The sequence below is a fragment of the Zonotrichia leucophrys genome, chromosome 9 (assembly GCF_028769735.1).
Source record: "Zonotrichia leucophrys gambelii isolate GWCS_2022_RI chromosome 9, RI_Zleu_2.0, whole genome shotgun sequence".
In the NCBI taxonomy this organism is placed as follows: Eukaryota; Metazoa; Chordata; class Aves; order Passeriformes; family Passerellidae; genus Zonotrichia; species Zonotrichia leucophrys.
In genome coordinates this window covers 18,840,809-18,860,515 of record NC_088179.1, presented here as the reverse complement: position 1 = coordinate 18,860,515, position 19,707 = coordinate 18,840,809, and the positions used below count along the sequence as shown (strand labels likewise).

The 19,707-nt window shown below is 43.9% G+C and overlaps 1 protein-coding gene across 3 annotated transcripts in view; it reads left to right on the top strand.

Moving 5' to 3' along the window:
• KCNMB2 (potassium calcium-activated channel subfamily M regulatory beta subunit 2) overlaps positions 1-12,203 on the top strand; it is a 92,867-nt gene extending 80,664 nt beyond the window's left edge. For 2 of the 3 annotated variants that reach the window (XM_064721014.1, XM_064721012.1), the window contains exons 3-5: positions 1,170-1,340; positions 3,837-4,032; positions 10,089-12,203. In XM_064721014.1, the coding sequence (XP_064577084.1) occupies positions 1,170-1,340; positions 3,837-4,032; positions 10,089-10,373 (652 nt within the window). In that variant the 3' untranslated portion in view covers positions 10,374-12,203. The remainder of the gene's footprint in view (positions 1-1,169; positions 1,341-3,836; positions 4,033-10,088) is intronic. The other variant, XM_064721013.1, reaches the window with a different exon arrangement.
• Positions 12,204-19,707: the final 7,504 nt, after the last annotated feature.

Sequence of the window (19,707 nt, the reverse complement as noted above, 5' to 3'; positions counted from 1 at the left end):
TGGTTGACCTGACTCAGTTATTTTTATTTCCCTACCGGTGAGTGCACCTTGTTGGCTTCAGCTGAAAGGAGTGGTGGGTTTGCTAGAGGCCAAAGTGACGTTGATGTTGCTCACCTGCCATTTTGCAGACAGTGGAAGAGGAACTCCTCCCACGTGTCCTACTGTGTCCATGCTATGGTGGTGCCAGGGCTCAGAGCTGTGCTTCGGGTGCTGCCTGGATGATTCAAAAGAACCATAGCAGAAAGCACAGGAGATTTTGACCAGCCTCAGGTCTGTAAGTACATTTTAAACCCACAAAGTTTGAGTGTGTTTGAAATGTACTCAAGTATTTCCTTCTCCACCATTGTGTCCTCATGACCCATTGAATCATCAAAGGCTCGGAGATGAAAGAAGGACTTATGGTTAGAAAATGCAAAGGACTCTCTGCTGAAGGGGTAATGGTTTGTTGTATCTTCTTTTTTTTTTTCTTTTTTTTTTTAATCCCAGAACAAATAGCTCTGGTGGATAATTCTCTGTGAGGGTTTTCACTGTAATAAGTAACTGGGCTTCCAAAAAGCTGTTTTATGAATAAAGCAAATAAGCTCCCAATCAAAAAAACCCACTGAAATCAATTGCAAAATCCCCATAGTGTTTCACGAGCTTTGAGTCACACTCAGGGTGGAAAATTGCCCAAACAAATAGCCTGGAGTGAATCAAAAGAGAGCATGGTCCTTTCAGATAATATTAACAGTGACTTTCTTCAGGCTATTTCCTACATGTGGTAATGTAAGACTTGTTACCCTATTCAGCTGGAGAAAAGACACCTCATACACCTGGATATCTTGTGGTGGCCTGAGATGGCACTGTCAGGTCAAATGCACCTCTGGGATAATTCTGCTGAGCCAAAGAGGCTGTACCAAAGAAGTGTTTACTGAGCTGGCACAAGTGTTTAATATTTGTTTTTGCTGTAAGGGGTTTTCACCTTTTCAGAAATGGCTGTAATTTATTTTGGAAATGAATAAGTTTGCACCAGGTCAGAGTGAATCTGTTGGAAAAGGACACCAGAGGACCTTTAAGCCTTTCTCTCCCATGAGATGGGTATGGAGGTGGAACTGCCCACCCTTTCTTTAGAGGCTGCATTGATGATTAAACATGAACTTCACATAAAAATGTATTATTTTCAACCTCAGAAATATTTACCAAAAAATCAGGGATCACGACCTACTGGACAAAAGGAAAACAGTGACAGCCCTGAAGGCTGGAGAGGACCGAGCCATCCTGCTGGGGCTGGCCATGATGGTGTGCTCCATCATGATGTACTTCCTGCTGGGAATCACCCTGCTGCGCTCCTACATGCAAAGGTAACCCCAGGGCCCTCCCTGCCCTCCCATCCCCAGCTGCCTGCATGTGGCTTGTTCTTTTGGCTCTTTTTATTAAAGGTTTATAATTGTTCATTTGGTCAGACAAACTCTGCACTTCCTTGCCCCGGTGTAAATCAGGCACAGCCACAGTGAAAGCAATTTGGGTAATACTGGCATAAAGTGAGGGAAGAATTAGGTCCCTGTTTGACAAAATCTCAATCCACAGGCTTCAGACTTGGCACAGTTTACACCAGTATAATATCCATATCAGCTGGCCTGCAGTCTGCTGAACCATGTCAGCTTCTCAGGGGCTGCTGCTGCCAAGCCCAGACTCAGGACAAAAGAGCAAAAAACATTTTGCAGCCCTTTGAAACAGTACACTTCCAAATGAAAGATTGAGAATTAATTTGGGAAGGAAATCAAGCTCTTTGTAGCACGTAGTTTTCCATGTTGGTTATTGCTTTCATTTTAACAAGTGAAATCCTCATGAAAGATAGCAATTTGCTGAAAGCAAAAGACCATCTTCCATCATTCCTGCACTGCACTTAATTTTTCTGAGGCTGTCTCTGGCTTCCTCCTCTGCCACTGAGCAGAGAGCTTGGCCTGTGATTCATTAACAACATTTGTAATCAGTTTTCAAGCATCAGCCCTATTTAAAATCCAGCACAGACTGCAGCAAGACTGCCAGTGATGGGTTTTTTTCCTGCCCTGATTGGTGAATTTAAGAGAATGAAAAATGTGTAACTGGGGATCCAAATATCAGTCTGCCATGCCCCAAACCACACGAAGGCAGGGGCACATACTGGGATATTTGGGTTAAACACCACAGGCTTCTTCTTTAGGCACATGCAAGAAGTGCCTGCAGTAACTGGTGTGAGCATCCTCAGTTATACTGGTGCACCTGCATGAGAATATTCCCTCTTGACCCTGCAGTGATGAGGAATACAGATGAGGATGAGCTGTACTGATTTGCAAGCATCTTATTCATGTGATAAAGTTATTTGTCCCTTTTTAAATCAAGGCAACAATTCGATTTTGAAAGCTGAGATCAAGGCCTGCTAAGTATCCAAGAGCATTTGCTATTCCAAATTGCTCTCCCATATCTTTCAGCAATATCAGGGTCAATTGCAGAGGCTGCTAAGGTCAAAATTGCTCACGTGGAAAGAGTTGATTTTTATTATATGATATGTGAAAAAAAAATTGCCAGATGATATCAAAACACCGCCAAAGTATCAACTATTCCATCTGCACAAGTCTGTGGTAGGTAGGTGTCACTTTATTACCCCTTGCATGAATAAAACAGCAGCCAGAAAGGTGAAAGTGAGGAGAAGACAACCCAGGAGCTTTGCTGTCACTTTTTTCCACACAGACAGATTTCCTCAGGGGTTATTCTCCTTTACAGCAGTACCCCTCCAACAAATACTGCCTGGGAGGGTGAGAAAAATCCTTTCATTCCATTTCCCCCCAGAAAACATAGCATAATTTAATATAAATGTAAAACTGAATATACAAGCAGAATTACTGCTTAAGTAAAGCAGCAATAGAATTAGGCAGAAATCTTTGATATCACTTTCTATGTAAAACCCCTCACAGGTTTTTTGAGGGGCAAGCAGGGATCTTGCCCTTTGTGGTAGGGCAAGACCTTGGGGGTGAGCTGAGGGGCTGAGCACCATCAAAGGGAGCCCTGGGTGAAACCTTCCCCCGCCCACAAAGGGCTTTCTGCAGAGCCCTCAGTGTGCCCTTTCCCCAAGGAAAACACAGCTGCAGATTTTTAAATACATGCCAGTGAACATTGCTAGCGCACAGCCAGGCTCCATCATTCCAGTTTCAGCCTCTGGTGAATTGGAGATGAGATGAAATCTCCAGAAAAGTTACAACCACTGACTTAGAGAAATCTGAGCAAGCTGCCACTAGGAAAAGCTTTCCCATAGGTAGAGCTGCAGGAGGTAACACTTGAGAGTTCCTATGTCTTCATGTATATGAACCCATACCCTGCTAATTCAAAATTATCCTCTCAGCCTTTAAATTGGCCTGGACTTTGTGTTAACCCTCAATTCAAAATTGTCCTCACATTAAACTGACCTGGACTTTGAGTTAACCCTCAAGTCCCAGCTCAGGGTGTCTGTCATGCAGCACCACGTGTGTTGTGCTCTCCCCAGCACAGGCTGCTCAGTTTTCCTCTCTCTCTGCTGACACCCTTTCAAATTCACCTTCTCCAGCATCGCAGTTCCAGTTCAGTTTCCATTTATACACAGGTATAAGTGAATAGGGTAATTTTGTAATTGATTTTGGGTAATTTTGTGCCCAAAGGCCAAACTTTGAGTACTCAGAATAAAACTGTCTGTGATGTGTGGCACGAGCCAGCCCAGGCTTTGCTGCAACACGTGTCCTCTCCTGCAAGATGCCCCAGTACATCTCTGATGGGAATCCTGAGATGCGTTAGTGCTTATTTTCCTATTCTTGCCATGCTCTAATGTCTTTTTTTCTCCTGCTTAGTGTCTGGACAGAAGAGACTCAGTGCTCACTCCTCAATGCATCCATCACAGAAACCTTTAACTGCTCATTTAACTGCGGCCCAGAGTGCTGGAAAATCTCTCAGTACCCCTGCCTGCAGGTGTATGTTAATCTCACCTCTTCTGGCCAGAAGCTTCTACTCTACCACACCGAGGAAACAATGAAAATTAATTCTGAGGTAGGAGCACAGAATAAAATTTGTTCCTAAATGGGTTTCTGGAGGGCTTCTCATCTCATTACATCCATTCCTCACTTTAAAGCAATATAAGGCTGTTTCACAGAGCAGAGAAAACAGAAATCAGTGCACAAACATGTTTGGAGAGGGGCAATTTTCTGCCTCCATCCTTTCCAGGGGTGCTGTGCCCTGAGGGCTGGAGCCTCCCTCATCCTTTCCAACAGTTTTACAAGATCAGGGGATCACTGAGAACTTGTCACCCTGATATTCTCATGGAGCTGTGGACAAGTCACCTCCCACCCAGGAATGGCTCCCCATGAGAGTGAACAGCCCTAGAAATGTGCAGGGAGCATCCATGTGGCAGTGAGAATGGAAATGGCACCATTTCTGCAGGGCAGGCAGAAATGGGGAGGGAGGAGAGCCCGTCTCCATCCCTGGTGACAAACCCTGAGCCTGAGCAGCCCCCTGAGCTCAGCTGGGCTGGGCTCCATCACTGCACTCCCCCTGCAAAGACCCTGAGAGTTTGTTGACTGGGGAGTGCCAAGGTTAAAGCAGCAGCATGAACATAAAGGGCCTGGTTTTGGGGTGTGAATAAGATAAAGAGTTGCCCCATCTTTACAGCACAACTGCTCTGATTCCACATGTTGGACTAATGGAATTATTCTGAGCAAGCCTGAAGAATTCCTGCCTCTGCTTCTGCAAGTACAAGCCCCAGTGTAAGCCCATGCAGGTGGGGTGGAGAGAGCTCCAGCCTGGAGGCTGAAGGGAGCAGCAGATGCAGGGAATGCAGCAGCAGCAGCACAGCTGTGTGAATGATGTGGGCTATGCACCACTCCCCACCTTCCACAGGGAAAGTAGAGATGGGAACAGGGAAATCTCCCTGTCCCCATCCCCTTTTCTTCATATTAACAACTCCTGTGTCCCTGAGAGCACAAACTGGAGGGAGCTGGGACACAGTGGGATCATTAGTCTTACAGGTGCCAGATTTCCTTTAACTGCTTGGTTATCCAAGGTCACTGAACCCCAAACTTGGCAAAGCAGAACCCCAGATCAGGCTGCTGACAAAGTAACCTATTGTGTTTCTATTTATGGCAGCTGTTCAGTAGAACAAATTAATCCTGCATATTAAGATGAAGTGATATTAAAATCAGTCAAAGTATGGCATGGTTGCAGTAGGCTGCTTATTCCGCTGGATAATTAACTCTCATGACTCATGACTCCACTCATGGTGGAGTCCTCTGGCTCTGAAGTGTGAAATGGTGAAGAGTTCCCCCTTTTTCCCTCCACTCTGGCACAGTGCAGGAAGAGGCACTCACTGTCTGTGAAGCCTGAGGCAGGACAGACAGACCCCACTTCCTGCAGGGGCAGAAGCAAAACCGTGATGGTCATGCCTCCATTTGATTAAAAGAGATCAGATAAATCTCTGTGCTCCGCTGATTCAAATAAATTGAGAGATTCAGCATGAATCTCCACATTCTTTTATTGATCATTTTTGCTTGCTGAAATGGACTTTGAAATTCTCCCAGATGCCACCTCCTCTTAATTTAGTGTAGGCACAGTTAATACTTCTCCAGCCCAAGGTTGTTTTACAGGTTAAGCTCTGCTCTCAGGAGGATTCCTAGGTTTTCCTGACATGCTGCTGGCTATGTGACCTGAATACAAGAGCAGTTTTGAGTGGAAGTTTGCAATGTCTATAAAATACCTGTCTTCTTGCTCATGGCTCGGATCAGCAGAGTTTCCAAGCTCAAATCAGCACAACCAGCCTCAGCATTCCAGATGTGATTTCCCTATTCCCTGGCCAGAGAGCATCCCCATGCAGCAGGAAAGCAGTCCTGAATGGGCTGGGTGATGCTCCAGCTGGGTGCTAAGCTGTCCGTCTCCATCCATTTACTCACATTTGTGTTCCCTGTCTTTGCTAAATAAACAAAAATAACCCTGTGCCTGACTCACTGAGCTCTGACATTACTGGGGACAACACAGAGCACAGTCCTGACACTCCAAGACCAACCCCAGTGACTTTCAAAAGGTGCCACCCCTCCAGCAACCTCTCTGCTTTGCTGAGCACCCACACACAGCGACAGAGCAGCCCCTGGAGCTGCCTCTCTCTTCTCCCCCCCAGCCAGCACGGACAGAGCAAAATCCACTTTGAGTTTAATAATGTTTTATCCAGGAGAATAAATGCTGTCTAACCTGGCTGTCAGCTCAGGAGGTGGAGTAAGGAGCAGGAACAATTTATACTGAGATCTACAGCATGCTGCTGCCAGTCTCTGGTGGGAATCAGTGGGGAGTCAGTGGATATCTGTCAGGCTGCTCGAGTCTTTCCAAGAAAAGCACATAAGGATTTTTTCTGCCTTTTCATTGCTCTTGCTGTGCCTACTTTATCTCCAGCCTTTAGGACAAGCCCAGCCCCTTGTCAATACCACAGGCAAAACAGTTTAAATGCTTCCATGGCCACACTTTTCTTCCTCAGCTGCCAAAGGCTCTAACAGCCTCTGCAAGAGGTGAATCAGCCACCGAGCCAGGCTGTCACCATGAGCAAGGGCCGTGGTAGTTAAAGCAATTAGAGAGGCCCCGTTTTGATCTCACATTATGTAATTTTGACTCATTTCATGTCATTGGAGCTGCTGCTGATTTGTATTGGTTCTCTGTTAGTGAGATAACAAGAAGGATTTAATCACCAAAATCAGCTGTAACTGCCTGGGACTCAGAAAGGGTTCTGTGGATTCTCAGGGTTTCTAACTGAAGACTCAGGTGTTTATAAGCCAGGAAGGAGTTTGCCTGGTGCAGGGAGGGGAAGCAGAGGTGTTCAGCTGTGAATTCCAGTAGGGAACTGAAAAATTCCATCTGGAGGAGTCAATTCAGGCCAGCTCAGGTACAGAACTCCTCCTTCAATCCTTCTCCAAACTTGTTGCATTTTCCAAAAGAGGTGTAAATTGACATCCTGAGCACTTTTTCACAAAGATTGCCACAGCACATCCTGTCTAAGTTTCCAGGCTCAGCTTGGACACCAATCCCAGCCACAGATATATGATGAGAGTTGTGTATTTCAGTATGATGAGAGTTGTGTATTTCACTGCCCCCCTGAACTGGGGCTTTTCTGACAACAACCTTTTTAGTGTTTCTTCATTGATTTAAGGAGGAGGAGAAGCTTGCCTGGAGAAGTTGTGTGATCTCCATCCCTGGAGATATTCATAACCTGACTGGAAGAGTCCCTGAGCAGCTCTGCACTGAGCAGGGCACTGGAATGGATGTGTCCAGAGGTGGTTCAGACAGGATACCTACCCAATGCTTTATATTAGGAATGTAGAGATGAAAACATTAATCACAACTTCTATTTGTAACTGTCTGATAGATCCTTCTTGTGTTCAGATTGCAAGGGACACAAGAACCACCTTTCTCATGCTGTATCACAGAATCTTCACCTGAGGTAGAGCACCAGACATTGTTTACTTGCAGATTTCCAGCTGTTTGACAATTCAGAAGTGCCAAAAAGCAGCATGGATATAATTGTCTACATTCACAGGTAGAGCATAACAATTGTGGATATAAAATTCCTTACCAGGCATTGCAGAAAACTTTTGGAAATTTAAACTATGGAAAACAAAGAAAACATCAATACATCCTGTTGTTGAGTCTTCTTCTTGTTTGCCAAACACCTATGAAACACAGCCCTGGGATCTCACTGGGAAAGCTGAGATGTTGAATGAGGCCAGGAGCACCCCACAACCAAAGTTTAATGTCCTTGTGCTGAGGATCAAAGCAAAGACCAAGAGGTTTCCAGGGTCTCAGGAGAGCCAGAGTGAGGCAGAGAGCACACAAAGGGCTCACAGACCTTGGAGAGCACCTGGGAGACCAAAGCCTGGAGAGAGACACGGATTCAGCACAAGGAGTCTGGATGAGAGGCACAATAAACCAACTTCCCTGGCACAGCTGCACTCCACAGTCTCATGCTCCCAGACCCTCCGCCATGGGCAGCCCAACAGAGCTGGTGGTGCAGGGAACAGCTCAGGTTCTGGTTCAGGTCCCCTCTGAGAACACTTGGACTCACTGCATTCTTGAGATATTTTTGCAAACTTAGAGCCCAGGAATATTTCATCCTTTTGGCTTCTACGTATCTTCTGTTCTCTGTCAATGGGAAGTTGTATTTTGCAAAAGTGGCCAAGTTCTTGTTTAATCACCTCATTCAGGATACTTTATGGGAATTCCAGAAACAGAAATGAATAGCAAAACAATGACAAGAAAAAAAAACAAATTCCCCCTAAAAAACCATAACACAAATCCATTTGAACTGGAAATACTGCTGTTATGACAGTAATAATTTACTAAGGGAAAATGAGGAATGCTTCACTGAGAAATTTCCCCTTCTTAGTAGATTATGATCTATTAAAGACTCGTGGGCACTGGAAGAGGGCTCGTGACTTTGGACATTTAAGACAAATTTGGTCAGAGTACAAGAGAATATCCTATAGGGAGCAGACACGCACCAGCAGCAAGATGGATGAGATATTAATGCTCTGATATTTTTCATCTCTAATTTCTGGAGCTCTATGAAATATTCATAATGGCAGTGTGGCCACGCTCCACCATTAATGCTCCAGTCTGCTAACGCCAGACAATATCTCTGCCATGCTTCAAATCATATTCTGTGTTAATAACTTGCCAATGAATCAATCAAATCCTATTATGAGGTTAATCCTTTGATCATAATTAGGACTAGGGATTTGTTGCAGTATGTTAAAAAAAGAATTCACAGCACGTCACGAAAAAGAACAGAGGGACATTTATAAAGGATGTACATTAAAACAGTAATAATCAAAACCCATGGGTCACATTATTTTAATCAAAACCTTCTTCTTTCCTTTGCAAAACTCACTTTCTCATTAAATTATCTGGGGCTACTTTAGGTTCTCACCAGGACAAGCAGCCTGATGGGTCCCCCCCCTGCACGTCCAAGGAGAAGTCAAGCAGCAGTTTTCCACAGTTAATCAAAATCCTATGCAGGTGTAGAAAAATTTCAGATTTGGTGGGGTGTAAGTGCATAGAAGAGAGAGGGAAGTGAAAGGCCCTGGGCTACTTCCATCAGTCAACTCCCAGACCAGCAGGAGCAACAGAAAGTTGAGGGGTTTCTGCTCTAGGTCCAAAATTGTCCAGATGTGGCCTCAGTCCTTGTGTCTGCCAACCACCTCACCAGCTCACACCAGCTCTTGGCAGGGAGTGCTCAGCACAGCCCAGGACCACTGTCCTACCCTTCCCATGGAATATCTTTAGTGCATGGACTCTATAAAGCTGTTTTTAAAATAACTTGCCTTTAGTATTCCCTGGAAATCTAGGCTGCAACTGTGCTAGATAGAGCCACCCCCAAATCTTATTTCCTTTGGGACTAAAACTGAAAATCCAGGGTCATCTTCAGAGAAAAGGAACTTATGCTGGGGTCAAAAGCAAAAACCTCACTAAGTGCCACCCTGGCAACCAGGTTGATCTTCAGCTAGAGGCTGAATGAAAGTCCTCTGGGCTGTCAGTAGGAAAAACTAGACCCATTGTTTGTCTCTAGCTCAGGCTAGAAACAAACATGAGAATTGCCCCATGAGAATATTTGTGTAGAGGTCTCTCTTCATCCCTCCCCCCTGTGAGTGAACTCCTGTGCCCACTGTGATCACTTTGATCCAAGCCAAGTGAGAGCTAAACTACCAGATTTGTATTTACAGAAAGTCAATTACCCATCTAACCGCGAGCATATGTGTGCCACTTAAGATGAAGAGGTACTTCATCCGTTCTATTTTTGCATGTGCAAATTAGCAATAATAATATATTCACCTATCTCACAAGGCACCGTGCAGATTAAAGCATTAATGTTTGAACAGCACTTGGAGGTTCTCCAATGGGAAATTCTGTAGATGTGCAAAATATTGAGTTTTGCTGCGATAAATTCATTATTAGCGTAATAGTATTCCACTCTTGTTGTGAAAAGCATAATCATCTGGAGATTTCCCCAGTTGCCACCTGCAAACAGACACTGCAACAGGTTTGGAGACATTTTCCTCCCTCTGCTTTCTCCCCAGTGCTCCTACATCCCCAAGTGTGGGAAGAACTATGAGGAGTCCATGTCGCTGGTGAACGTGGTGATGGAAAACTTCAGGAAGTACCAACGCTTCTCCTGCTTCTACGACCCCGAGGGCGTGCAGAAGAACGTGATCCTCACCAAACTGTACAGCTCCAACGTGCTCTTCCACTCCCTGGTGTGGCCCACCTGCATGATGATCGGCGGGGTGGCCATCGTGGCCATGGTAAAGCTGACTCAGTACCTTTCCCTGCTCTGCGAGAGAATCCAGAGGATCAGCAGATAGGAAAGGAGACTCCTCCGAAATTTAATACTGTTTTTTCTCATTCTTCACCAAAGAACCTTAAGTTTGTAATGTGCAAGTCTGGTATAAGTTCCTTACTATATTCTTCTAAGTAGAGCAATAATGCAAAAGCTGTTCTATATGCAAACATGATGTTATTATTATGCAGACGACTGAAGAAGTTCCTGTTTTGTGTTGACTGTCTCTATGATCTTGTTTTTTTGCTGGGATTAGTACTTTCCTTTCTACAGCCAAGATAGGGCTCAGTGTGACCATTGGCCAAGCTTTAGTCAGTTGATGTTTTTGGTGTAAAAGATTCTGGGGACATTCACTGCTGGACAAAGGGCAGCCGACCACCTGTGCATCATTGAGGTCTCACACCTGGCTCAGCCCATTGGATGGATTTGTGGCTTTGGCTTTTTTAAAACTGGCTGCAGATTGAAAAAGCACTGATAAGCGTTTTTTTAAATGGTAGGATGGCACAAAAATTATGTATTTTGAGGTTAGGCTGGGACAAGCATACAGTATTTTCAGCCTCAGTAGGAATTGGTGATGCTTTGTGTTTGCTCCCTCAGTTCAGAAGTCAATTGTACCCTATGGTGTTTGTAAGGTCTTTTGGAAAACACTTTGGAGTTTTATTTTGTGTAGTGCTATAATTTTCTTCTGTCTTATCAACATAAGTTTTGTCACTTGCAGAAGCTGTAGCCAAAAAAGCAAAAAACACCTTGTTCCATTTTGTATTCTAGTCTGAGCCCTATTGATGGAGGTGGGACCAGAACTCCTTCTGTAAAGGTTTATTATTCATTTGTCTTGTATTTGCTACCATATCACTGTAAAGAAAAAAATAACACTATCAGCTATTTTTTCATTTTTTACTTCCAACTATTTTAGATTTTTTTACTTGATATATATACAGATATATATATATATAAAGAAAAAGCTATATTATATCTAGTTGTGTATTGAAACTTGTTTAGGGGGGTATTTTCCTTTGTTTTTACCCACTGGAAAATGAACAGTACAATTCATGTATTTGTAACCTTCATCCTTGGATAATATCATAACACGGAGAAGCAGCACTGCAGGATCTTATCCAATATTCATGATGTTGTTTCAGTCAAAGGTCTCTGTTGCTGTGACATGGGAAATGACAAAAATCTCATCCAATTCTATGGCTCTATTAACTGAATTGTTAGATAATCATCATAACACATTTGGAAATCTCTCCTGACCTTAACTCACCATGCAGTGCTGGCTGACATGAATTATGATTTACAAGACCCAGGTGCAATGATGTATTGGAAAAACAGAGAATCTGGCTAAGTTGTTGTCCTATCTGTCAAACATTTACCACAGTATACTTGCCAGTTTAATTTCATACACACTGGAGTCACAATTTCTGCATAATTTATTTTTATTCCCCTATAGAAAACATTCCTTACTATGTTTTAAAGACACCTCTCTCAGTTCCTCATGTTGTACCCAGCCTGAAGGACAAACACAAGGCACATCCTGGGAGCAATCCTGTGAACTCATTATCCAATAGCTCAAAGAAACCATATACAGGCCTGCTCAAACCAAGAAAATAACATTTTTCCCTTCAAAAAGACTGCAAATCAAGTATTCTGCCTAGTTCATCTATATATATATATAAAGTACCTTTCCTCATCACAGCATTAAAAATTTCAAGATGTTACAAAACAAGTCATGCAAGTGTAATGTGAGCTGTAAAAAGAAAAAAAAAGTTCTCAGCAGTGAAAATAAACCTGCAATCTTGTAATCAGTAGTATAATTTTCTTTAGGTAATTAAATTCCTGGAGGGTGGGGGGGATAATGAAGGTTCCAAAAATATGTAATAAAAATATTCAATTAAATCTTCCAGATTTCAGTATCTGCTGCCTTCAGATCTGGCTTGTTTCATCAAACTGCTTTCTGTAGCTTCCATTACCAGGAAAAGAGGAGTGCTGGTGCACCAGGGAATTCAGAAATGTTCATTTCCAAAAACCCTGTTTTGATCAATATGTTGGAATTGCAGGAGCCAGCGCTGGGAGATCTGGGAATCTCAGCACCAGTGGGGCTGGACTGTGCTGCCAAGCACAATTCACAGATCAGGAATGCTGCACAGCTTTTCCAACCACCACCAGCCCTTGTGCTGGCCATTTGCGCAATGGTTTAGGTGCTCTGTGACATTTTGGGTGCCTGTGTTTGTGTATTTTCCCTGGGTGGCAGGGAAGCTGATTGTTCCTGACATTTACACATCAAACGCTGCTTTCAACTTCTCGTGCCGTAAAACACTTCACCAGAGCTCCTGTGGGTGAAACATCTTGCTGCTGTTGTAGGCTATAATCATTTTGTTGACATTAAGGGAGAGATCTGTGGGATAGCAAAACAACTTGAGTAATTGGATGGAGTGAGGTAAAACAATAATTTTGAAGGGAATTATCCATCTGATCCCTGGCACTGTTAACCCCCTACTGAAGTGTTTGCACTGCAAATGGGATTTTTTGACAACTCCTGCTGCCCCAAAGAGAGGTGGTGTTTCAGCAGGGATGTTAGTCTGTCCTATTTCTTTCCCTCCTCTATTTTAATGTCATGTTTTCCCCTGCAAAAGGCGTTGATGTTCCTGTAGGCAGCTCAAATGCATGAGAAAAACATGTCATGCAATTCAATAGCCAGACAAACCAACCCTTGCCTCTAACACTGGTTCTGTCTCTTCCCAGCACAAACAGTTCCATTCTTGATGTCCCAGCTGGGCATTTGGGACAGAAGGGTCAAACCTGTCCTGAAAAACCCTGGAAGGGAGAGGTGCAATATGAAAAAGGTTGTGCAGTATTTGCAGGCATCAGAAGCCTGTGACAAGCACCCTTGTGTGATTTAAAATGATTTAAAGCATTCATAAGTATTTCAGATACCAAATTCCCATGGCCTTTTAGTAGTTGTCATTTTCTTAATTAGATTGTATATGTCAAGCCTCATTCCTATTCTGGAAGATCTAAATCTGAAGCTGAAGTGTGAACATCCTTGCTGTAATACTTTGAAATCTGGCACCTTGCAGCAGATTTATAAATGTCACCAGCTAGGACAACAGGGAGTTTATTTTGATTTAGATTTCTTCATTGAGGAGATGTCAATTTGTCTCACAGAATGTACCCAGTGGAAGGATACCTATCTCCAGGGTGAGCCTGGGTGAGGGCAGCAAGGAGAGAGTTCAGGAAACACAAGAGGAGACACAAAGGCAGTGATTTCTCACCTGAAGGACAAATAGGGAATAAAGTCCCACCTTGTGACTTTTTTTTTTAATTTCATACAGAGGATAGGAGTAAACTTGGGTAATTAAATTTTTAATTCTGTTTGAAAATAGGGTTGGGATAAGGGGTTGGGTTTGAGTTAGGGCTAGGGTTTGGGTGAGGGTTAATGTCAGTTCAATGGAAGAAGCTGATGAGAAAGAACTGGCTGGTGTTAATGTTCCATGAGGATTCCTACTCTTATTTAACTGTCATACTTTGACCTTACAGCAGTACAAACTCTCTCATGAGTGGTGTTGTCCCTTTAATACCACCTTTATAATTTTTCAGCTAATTTCCCTTCTCATACAGTCATGCTGGTGCTAAATCAGCTCCAGGCTTTCAGGGGTGTTATCCAGTATCTCTGCAGCAACACAATTCTTCCATAGGCTCTGAGCATCTTCTCTCCATTAGCTCCTGTACTGCTCATCATCCATCAAAGGTTTGGGAAAATCCCTCACTTTTCTGCTCCACTGAGCACTTGTCACCTCCTAGCACTCACAGGAAAACCACAGACAGTTTTTGGAGTTCTTAAACATCTCACAACTGAATACAAACTTTGCCAAATCATTTTTCATAGATTGAAAGGTAGGAGTAAACTTCAATTATTTGGTTTCAGTATTTTGAAAACAAAATGTTTCCATTTTTCAGTTTGATCTGAAGAAGCATTTTAAAATCTAGGGATGAAGGAAACTTTTTATGTAGGAAATATTGGAAAATTATAGTTAGAAACATAAAAGCTCCTCTGATGTGAAAGAAAAAAAATTTTTTAAAAAACAGCAATTGATCAGTTCACTGAATATTTTGAGGTGGATTTTTTTTTTCCTTTTGTGAGGTTGACCAGCAAGGTTCTTTCATTTTTATCAACCACCAGTGAAATGCAGGATCCATCACAAGGATTTACCAGTAGCCCCAGCCAGGGTCCAGCCAGGCTCATCTCAGGGATCACCAGGATGGTAAAGCAAAGCACAGCATCAAAGAGTACAACAGCTACTGAATAGACATGTTTGTGTGGATGCACTCAGTGTTTAAAGTTAAATCCCAGTGAACCAGGAGGGGTTGATGCTGCCTGTGGCAATCTGCTGGTCCCCCAACAAGCCACTGTTTGTCCCTGACCTGCAGCTGCTAAATGTAAAACAAACTTCATTTGACACAAAGGGCTTCTTCATCCTTCAGATATAATCTGGAAAAAAAAAAAAAAAATCTGCAATATTGCCTGATGAATTCACACCAAGATTTTTTAAATAAATCAAATTTCTCCAAGCACTGAAATAAAAGTGTTAATTTTAGCAGAGCCCTCCATACAGCCTGTCTGCTTTTAATAGTTCTCCATTTTCGTAGAAGGAGCTGGTAGAAGAGTATTTATTTTTAACAGAACTACATTTATTTAGGTAAGAATTCAGTGTATTTCATTGCTTAGTGATTTTATTGTAATAGAGATGCTCATTCTAAAATGCTTTTCAAGCTCTATTGAAACATGGCTATTTCCAGGCAAAAGCTCAGCAAATGACTCAGAAAACATGGGCAGAGATGGAGGACCAGCTCACTGAACTCATAGAAAATGTTTGTTTAATTTGGGAGTTCAAGAAAAGCAGGTGAGAGTTAGTAGCATCTCCAGAGGTCAGGCAGGTCAGATTTGGGGAGCCATATGAATTTGTGTTCATACCCTTCAGTATAGCCAGAAGGATCAGACACTGTTATAGGTTGGAAAAAAATATAAAAAAAAAAAAATTAAAAAGCACAGCTCTTTTGTCCAGGAGTGTGCTCAATTTTCAGTATGTTTCAGGAAAAAATTGCTGAAACACTGTGATATTCAGTGCACACAAAAACTAGCATCCTTTATAAATGTACAGTTTCTACTATGTCTTTTTTTCCTTTTTTTTTGAAACTTGGAAAAAATGCAAAAGCAAAATCTGAACCTGGAGTGATCTCACCTAACTCTTTGTATTGACTCGACTTTTTTTTTTAGGTTTTCAGTCTGCAGAATATTTTGAAGATTTTCTTCCCATTCACAGCTCAAAAAAATATTGTGAAATTGAAAAGGTGCTTCCCACTCAGCTCGAGGTAAAATCTTTACCCTTCCTGGGATAGGTATTCTAATATATCATATAGAAGCTGTCCTTTTTGTGACAAGGGGTGGAATTAGATGATGGGTAAGGTCCCTTAGCTAAACTATTCTATGATTCCCCATGTGAAAATGTGTATGAGGAAGGTGGGAGGTTTCATCTGCTCTCCTAAAGTCTCCACCTTGGCAATTCTTTGGCATAACTGCAGGTGCTGTTGTGCATTCAGTTACCAAGCCCTTTTTAACACCCAGCCACCTGCACAGCACACTCCTGATCACAAGCAAAGGCTCTGCTGGGGCTGCTGAGCAGCTCAATTCCCAAAATCCAGGGGGCAGAAAGGAAGAGCACCTTGAAAGGCTTCCTCACTTGTGATTTCAGTCATGGTACACTTGAGCTCTCCGTTATATTCATCAGAAATTAAAGAGGAAGCACAGTCTGATGACTAAGCAGCAACACCTCAATCACTCCCCTCAGAAGCAGGAGTTCAAAGCCATTAATACAGCAAGACAGCTGAACAATGCAGGGAAAGGCTGCAGAACCCCACACAGAGGGAGTCTGGCTGTCAGTGCTTGCCTCTTGCTCGGCACCACTTCCCCATGTGCTCAGAGACAGGGGGAGGGCAGGTTTGTACCAGCAGCAGCACATTTGCCATCTCTGGCAGCTCCCTTTGCTCCCAGCCCCACACTCCCAGGGGTTTCTGTGCCTCAGCCTCCAAGAACGAGACCTGGGAGCGCAACAGAGGCCAAGCAATCTGTCCCAGAGCAGGTTTTTCTACAGCATGTGAAGTGCCACTAATCCAAGGTTTCTATTAAACAGACACCAGGGAGGAGAGGGAAAGACAAACAGCAAACATGAGGAAATGAGATGTTCTGCTTTGCTCAGGAGAAATGAGGATTATCTGCTCACACACAGGGGTTTCCCAGGGCAGGGGATGTTCAGGGGCATCATTCTCTGTTGGCAGACAAATCATGTTTGCATATAAGATCCAGGTTTTCATCTCATGGGCACAACACATGGCCCTTCACAAATCCCTGCTTCCCAAGGAGTAGCAGCTTACTAGGCCCACTGAACCAGATGCTAAAAGTTTTGAGTATTGAGTGTCAAAACAGAATTATTCAAACACCATCTGGACACAATCCTGAGTGATGTGCTGTATGGGATGTGCTGCAGCAGAGGTTGGACATCCCAGCACCTGGTAGGCAAGTGCCCTGACTGCAGGTCTTGTCACAGGAGCAGGAGTGGAGTCAGAAGCTGTGATGGACTTGGCTGTGAGTGGAGAAATTGGTTAACCTCATTTAAAAACCTGATTTTCTGCTAATACTCCATCACTCTCCATTTTTCACTCTTTTAACTCGAAGCAGCCAGTGAAAGACACAGCAGCAGAGCTGGCAGAGCTCTCCAGGAGACTTTCCCCTGTTAAAGAGCACCAAAATTAGAGCTGGCATTGGAGGGAATCCAGACCCTCTGCTGTCAGAACCAGGAGATAACCTGATAACTTCAACCAGAAAGTTAATCCTGAGGCAGCAGCCAGGAGAGAGGGACTGCAACCCAAATCAGAGAAGGGCACAGGGGAAACCAGGCAGCTTCAAGAGTCCCTGTCCCACCAGCACACTGTGCCTTGTCCTGAGCATCCAGGGCTCTGAGGGCATGGTCTGTGCACAGGAATTTGGGAGGCACTCACTGTCCTGTTTCTCCAGGGCTGTGCCACTCAGCAGTGACCTTAAGAAGAGAAATCATCTGCAGTCCCAGATTTGCACAGCTGTCCCTGGCAGTCCTTCCTCCTGAGCCAATAACACTCTGGCTGCAAATAGCAAATTAATGATCTAGGAAATGGGCTGTTCCCTTGTACCCTTTCAGAGTCCTCTCCCACCCCTCCTGGCCTCTCTCCAGGTGAGATCTTGGCCATGCAGATCAACACATGCAGGAAAGCAGAAGCAAAGATGAAATTCCATCTACTTCCCACCATCAGAGCCATGTAAACAGCACTAACCCATGTTCAGATGCTTGGGCAAGGAGACTTTGGTGGCAGCAGCCCTTTGACTTTGGAGCTGGCCACCACATCAGTTGCTTTTTATGGACCCATCACCACAAATGACCCAAAGAGAACAGTGAGGAACGAGCATCCAGGGCCCTCTCATGCAGTTGCACTTCTGCTGAGCTGACTCACACCCCCAGCTCCCAAATCCTGCTACCCCATGCCTGAGATAACCTCAAACCTTCCACACTTCACTCCAAGAGCAGGACAGGAGGTGGCAGTCAGCTCTGGGCGTGCCACCATGCCCATGGAATAAAGTCCCAAATGTCACTCCTTTCTTCTACATCTGTGGAGCAGATATTTTGGTGATGATCTTTACCCTTCAAGGTTCACAAGGCACCCTGCCCACTGCAGAGGCTCTGTGTGCAGACCCAGGGGTGGGCTTGTCCTCTCCTCCACTTTGTGACTGGGAAATGAGCAGCTCTGTCCTTCCCTCGAGCCGCTTGGCTGCTCAATACCAGCCTGACAATTACTTCCAGCCTTGGATAAAAATCTCCTGCCCTGATGCTGTTAAATTATGTAGAACAAGATTATAATTACATCCTTAAAAAAAAAAAAACCCTTTCCAAACTCTATACTTTAAAGCACATTATTCAGGTTGCAAAAGCAGGCACTCCTAAGTTACACAATGCCAGAAATAGAGCTGCCTGAACAGCTTCCTTGCTGCACCACTTGTACATATGCATGGTGGCACAGGCTCTAACTCCACAGGGATTTACCATTCTCCACAGGAGCCCTGACCCTGCCCTGGTGAGTGACCTTCAGGCAGGGTCACAGCAGGGGCAGAGCCAGAGTGGAACAGGGAGCTGTGCCTGATGTCCTTCACTGCTGAGATGTCTGTGAGGGTGGAGAGGATTAGCTTAAGGGAGGCTGATGGAGAGACTTCTTTTCCCCAAAATACTGTGGATCCCTTTCCTGCTGGAGCAGAGCAAACTCTGGGCTCTGCCCTGAGCAGGGCTCAGCTCAAGCAGATCATCTTCCTGCTGAAAACAACTTGAAGGAAATGTTCTGACAGCTCCAACCGATCATCTTCAGACATTTTTGACCCATGGGAAGCAGGGCCAATTTACTATTGGCTTTTGAACTCCTTTGCGTCAAAACTCCAGAAAATCTATTGACACAGAGACTCTGTAGCCACCAAAACCCATGTTCCTCCAGCTCATGCTGGCCTCCCCATAAGCCAGGCCAAAGGTCAGGGTGTCTGTGCACTCAATAAAGTTGAAACTGGACAAAGCCAGCCATCAGCCCCAAAGACAGACCAAATCCTGCTCCTGTCACAATGGATCCTTCCCAGACAATGCCCACGATAAGCCATGAGGGTCCACCTGGATTTACCATCAGTTTCCAGCCAGCAGCAGCCCTGGTACACATCACCATGTTCTGTGAAAATGTGGAGAAGCACAGTAAGGCAATGCAACAGGAAGAAATGAAGCAAAACTAATTGTCTTACCTGGGTTGTTTCAAATTTTTTTTTTGCCATGGTGACTACAGCATCACTGTGGAACAGACTTTCTCAATGGTTCTTGTTCTCTGTGACTTCGTGTTTGGGGTTTTTCAACATTTGTTTTGAATCTAGCAAAGTTCCTGCTCAGTGATTCCAGAATATCTCCAGCACAGGAAATATAAAGAATTAATGCAAACTCAAAGCATAACACATTTGCACTGTGTAGCATCTCCAGTTTCTTGGGAAACACATAAGTGTATGCAAGTTGTAAATACTTGAGCTATTTGAACTGAAAAAAAAGGAAATTAATTACATCTACCTTCTCAATATTTCACAGTTCTGTGGAGGATGAGAGTCTAGATGTGGGCTATGTAGCGGCTCAATACTTTTCTGTGTCTCTCCATAACTGTGGGTTTCAGTCTGGGCCTTCCATTCCTCACTCCATTGGCCTTGGGGTGTCCCAGTAACACAAGCCCTGTTGCTGTCTTTGTGCCACTGCTGTAAAAAA